Source organism: Chaetodon trifascialis, chromosome 8 (assembly GCF_039877785.1).
Source record: "Chaetodon trifascialis isolate fChaTrf1 chromosome 8, fChaTrf1.hap1, whole genome shotgun sequence".
NCBI classification, from domain to species: Eukaryota; Metazoa; Chordata; class Actinopteri; order Chaetodontiformes; family Chaetodontidae; genus Chaetodon; species Chaetodon trifascialis.
Genome location: NC_092063.1, coordinates 17,908,728 through 17,912,880, shown reverse-complemented (window position 1 = coordinate 17,912,880; position 4,153 = coordinate 17,908,728). Strand labels below are relative to the sequence as shown.

The 4,153-nt window shown below is 45.6% G+C and overlaps 1 protein-coding gene across 2 annotated transcripts; it reads right to left on the bottom strand.

Moving 5' to 3' along the window:
• Positions 1-251: 251 nt before the first annotated feature.
• her9 (hairy-related 9) lies at positions 252-2,197 on the bottom strand. Of its 2 annotated transcripts, none has more exons than XM_070968454.1 (4): positions 1,859-2,197; positions 1,577-1,672; positions 1,398-1,485; positions 252-1,284 (listed from the first exon to the last, which is right to left on the bottom strand). In XM_070968454.1, the coding sequence occupies exons 1-4, from the start codon at positions 1,964-1,966 to the stop codon at positions 704-706; spliced, it is 873 nt and encodes a 290-aa protein (XP_070824555.1). In that variant the 5' UTR covers positions 1,967-2,197; the 3' UTR covers positions 252-703. The 2 variants fall into 2 exon arrangements, with proteins under 2 accessions (XP_070824555.1, XP_070824554.1); XM_070968453.1 differs by having other exon boundaries at positions 524-1,287.
• Positions 2,198-4,153: the final 1,956 nt, after the last annotated feature.

Genomic DNA, 4,153 nt, shown 5'->3' with positions numbered 1-4,153 from the left:
CACTTAAAACTTAGTAAACTGATAAAGAAGTTATATGGAGGACATAATCGATAGTTTTTAGCTTCGTTTCGGCCTCATCTGTAACCGCTGTGACTATGTTTAAAAGTTATATTCCTCAATGTGACTTTTACGCATGAAATGTGACTTTTACGCACGACCTCAGAAACTACAAATGGGCATTTTTACCCTTAAAGTAAAAAAAATAAAATAAAAATATGCACATGATAGAAAGAGGCATTACACATGAAACTGAATTTCTGAAATGTCGTTTATTCAAACAATGGGCCGTCACCCAACTTAAGTTTTTCTTTTCAACACAAAACAACAGACTATAAAACACAGCTTTGGTATAACAATCAATAACAACTCTGTACGAAACTAAACCTTTTCATAAAAAGTACTTCATAGCAAAAAAATCCTATAAATCTTCCATCTGCATGTACAGTATTTATCAGCGACCTCCAAATGTTGGAGTAAGGCGATAAATTATAAAAATCATGTGCCATTTAAGGCAACCCACGTTCCATAAAACGAAACAGTGATAGCTAGGCCTACTGGGGGTATTAAGTGGTTAGAGTTACCGTCCCGTGGCGGAAAAGTTCCAAGTTTAACCCCCGCAACTCTTGTGTGTGTGCGGGCAGTTAAGTGTCTAAACTGGAAAAGTAATGCAAACTGGTTTCTCATGAGTCTCGTGTCCTTTGCGCTACCAAGGCCGCCACACAGGCTCGCTGCTCTCCGAGCCGGTGCTGACCCCCACCGGGCTGACCGCTTGAGATACCCCGGAGAAGGACGTCATGCCGTGCACCGGAGATGCTGCAGTCGGTGCCGAGCTGCCATGCACCGGGCTGGCGTTGAGCGCAACAGGCACTCCTGCGTTTGCGTAAAGGGGGATGACAGGGGCTGTGGCGGAGGCGAAGGCCGGGTTAGGGATCAAAAAAGCGAACTGTCCGTCGGTTGCTGGAACCAGCTGGAACCCACCGAAGACCTTGGGGGAGACGGCCTCGGCAGGGCTGAGTTTGGAGCTCATCGCTGCACCGCTGATGGGTAGAGTGGATGGGAGCTGGACATGGAGGGGCTGAGCCAGATGCGCCTGCTGGGACGCGGCCTGCTGCGGGTAGTTCATGGACATCATCTGGCCCATGCAGCTGGACAGGTGGTTGAGGAGTCTCGACCTCACCTCCGTGTTCACCCCCTCTGAAGTGGACAAGAAGCGGGTGACCTCGTTCATGCACTCGTTGAATCCGGCTCTGTATTTGCTCAGGACGGCGGTGTCTGCTGAGAGCGCTGCTGGGGAAAAGGAAGATGACGGGCATTAGTGAGGCATACGCGGCTCTTTCAACAATTTCCAAGTGATTTCACAATGTTTTTGATGTAGGCGTACAGTCAAATGAACTTACCGCTCATCTGTACGCGCTGCAGGTTCCTCAAGTGCTTCACTGTCATCTCCAGGATATCTGCTTTCTCCAACTTCGAGTGTCTGGAACTCTGTAGGACATGGCATTAGAAAGATGAGTCTATATTCGAGGCAAACCAAACTATCCATGAACTTATAAGAAGAGTATAGACATCAACTTACATCTTTTTTAAGTGCGTCCAGGATGAGAGTCTTGAGCTGCCCGAGGCTTTCGTTTATTCTCGCTCTCCGGCGTTTTTCCATGATCGGTTTGGATGACTGTAAAGAATAAACAATTCTTCATAAGTTTCTTGCTCACCAATCGCACGTCAACTCGCACACTGCATGTCTTGTCGCATCATCAAAACAAACTTGTTAACAGCATTATAAACTCTTTACAAAGTCTTATGAAACGCTATCACTGGAGGACGCGCGTATTTTGCCTCTGAAAATAAAAATCCTTACTTTTCTATGCTCGCTGGCATTCTTCGGTTTGTCCGGTGTATGCGATCCGTTTGCAGGGGCGCCGGCAATAGGAGATGCCGTCTGCTTTTCCATAGTGTCAGCTGGCATTGTTGATCAAACCAGGCAAAAGCGTAAATAAGTAAATCCTCTTTGGCTGCGCGGCAAAAAATAATAAGGTCGAAACGCTGTGGAAAGGTTTCAGAAATTCACGTTGTGCCACTGCAGAGCATATAAGAGATGCCTGACAGTCCCACCGATCAATGTGCGTCGTGTTTTCACTGAGCTGTCATCTGAGGACAGGGGCGTGCGCTGCACCGTGCGGGCCGACTCTGCGCTGCTGCCGCCGACACACGCCGCGGCCGTACTTATAGACGGCTCGCGTGCTCCCAGTTCGTGTGAAACCCTCTCTGCATTCTTTCCCACACTCGCCTCAGCCAATAGCAGCGAGGACTCACCCATTGGGCGCGGGGCAGACCGCTGATTGGACAACACCCCCGCGGGCCGTCAGTCACGCGCTGCTCAATCAGCCCTGCAGGGACAAACAACAAAGCGGAGCGAGCAGCAGCGGCCGGGCCGGGCTGTGAAGTGATAAGGGAGGGGAATGCGCTGGATGTTTGCTTCCAACTTTGCTCCGTGCTCGTCAAAAATGCTTTACTGCTTCGTGTGTGTGCGTGTGTACGGGAAGAATGTAGAGTCTGTATTAGCAAAGTCTTTTATAGAGCAGCCAGAAGCCTACATTTACAGCGGGTGTTGTTTACCAAATACAGAAATTGTATTTATTAAAGCAAATGATTGCTATATTGTTTTTTGTTTTTGTTTTTTTTACCTGCAACTGGATTCAAATGTCTGATAAGAGAAATGGTCTCATGACTGTTCGGTCGTGTGTGTGTGTGATAACCCAGAATATTTACATATTTTCCTCTCCACACTTGTATGCCCACAGTTGAAAATGCCTGCTGCGACTAATAGCAACACTGTTTATTTATAAAAAGTATACACAGTATCTTTGCTTTGCATGAAAACAAATAGACATTTCGCCCATTTTTAAGACTCCTCTTTCGCCTCCAAGGAGAAGACATCTGTAATGGCACGCGAGGCGGTTTGCAGTAGCACGCACCAAGCCAATGGCATGTGGCCACTTTATGCAAATAAAGCAGGGCGCACTCTGATTGGCTGTGTGAACAGCTCTGTGTCAATCATCCCGGCGCGGGAGCTGCTCAAAGGGGAAGAGGAGGAGGAGGGGCCCACATCTGTCCGCGTGCCATTCCCGCAAAGTCTTCTCCGGTCTGCACCGAGCACGTGCCAAAACTTGCAGATTATAGCCTGGAGACCAAGAGCGTAAAATATTAGCTTGAGAACCAGGAAACACTGAATTTAGATAGAACAAAATACAATAGAATTTGTTTGAATATGTTCACGTGAGCCTAAACCATGATGTTGGCTGGCATTTAGGCTGCATTAGGAATACATTTGGGTGCAGGGTCTCACTTTTCTACGAAAAAGAGGAGGCAGTATTCTCTAACTAAATACATAAATGCATTATTTATTTATTTATTTATTTTTTGCTCAGGAAAATCGCAGCAATATCTCTGCAAATGAAAATAAAGTATAACACAATAATAAAACAGTCTCCAAGCAATGTCAGTATTGAATACCAATAACAATGATCTTATTGTGTCAGCGCGTCACACGGGTTATATATTGAAGACAAAAACGTGTTTGATGCATGTATAACCATCAAAACACTGGAAGATATTTCTCCTGACATTTGACTGTCGACACGTCCTCTGCTCCGGCGCCTGTTTCTCGTGAGGTGTGACAGTGTTTAAAGGAGAACAGCACCATCTAGCGACGGGACAGTAGGAGTTAACCAACTGCGTATCATGGCTGTTAGGGGCATTTAACTAAGAAAATCAACACATGCATTCAAAGTGTAAGCTTTTATGAAGTGATTTTAGTGAGGCCTATACGTCTAATACGATGCAAACATCAACTGTGACGCAACCAACGTTTACGTATGTTTGACATGGGATGTAATGATTCTTTTGTCTGTGCTCTGAAAACAATTTCCTTATTGACATCACTTAATGTCCTCACAGTTTCCAAAAAATCCTGTGACTTTCCACATTTTCTTATTGTTTTCTGTGTCATATAAGCAAGGCATAAGAAGAAGAGATGGAGCCTGTTTCTTTTATGCTTCTTGTATTGAGATGACCACAAGGTGGCACATTGGTGTGCAAATGAACATAGAAAACTAGTTAGAAACAGTAAAATGAAGGAAAGTGCATGAGCTAT

Bases quoted from the DNA above. Each gene is read 5' to 3' on its own strand.
- her9 (XM_070968453.1), bottom strand. From the start codon at position 1,966: ATGCCAGCTGACACTATGGAAAAGCAGACGGCATCTCCTATTGCCGGC. The intron at 1,486-1,576 runs GTAAGTTGATGT...CATGTCCTACAG, and splicing joins TGGACGCACTTAAAAAAGAT to AGTTCCAGACACTCGAAGTT. The intron at 1,288-1,397 runs GTAAGTTCATTT...CCTTTTCCCCAG, and splicing joins GCAGCGCGTACAGATGAGCG to CAGCGCTCTCAGCAGACACC.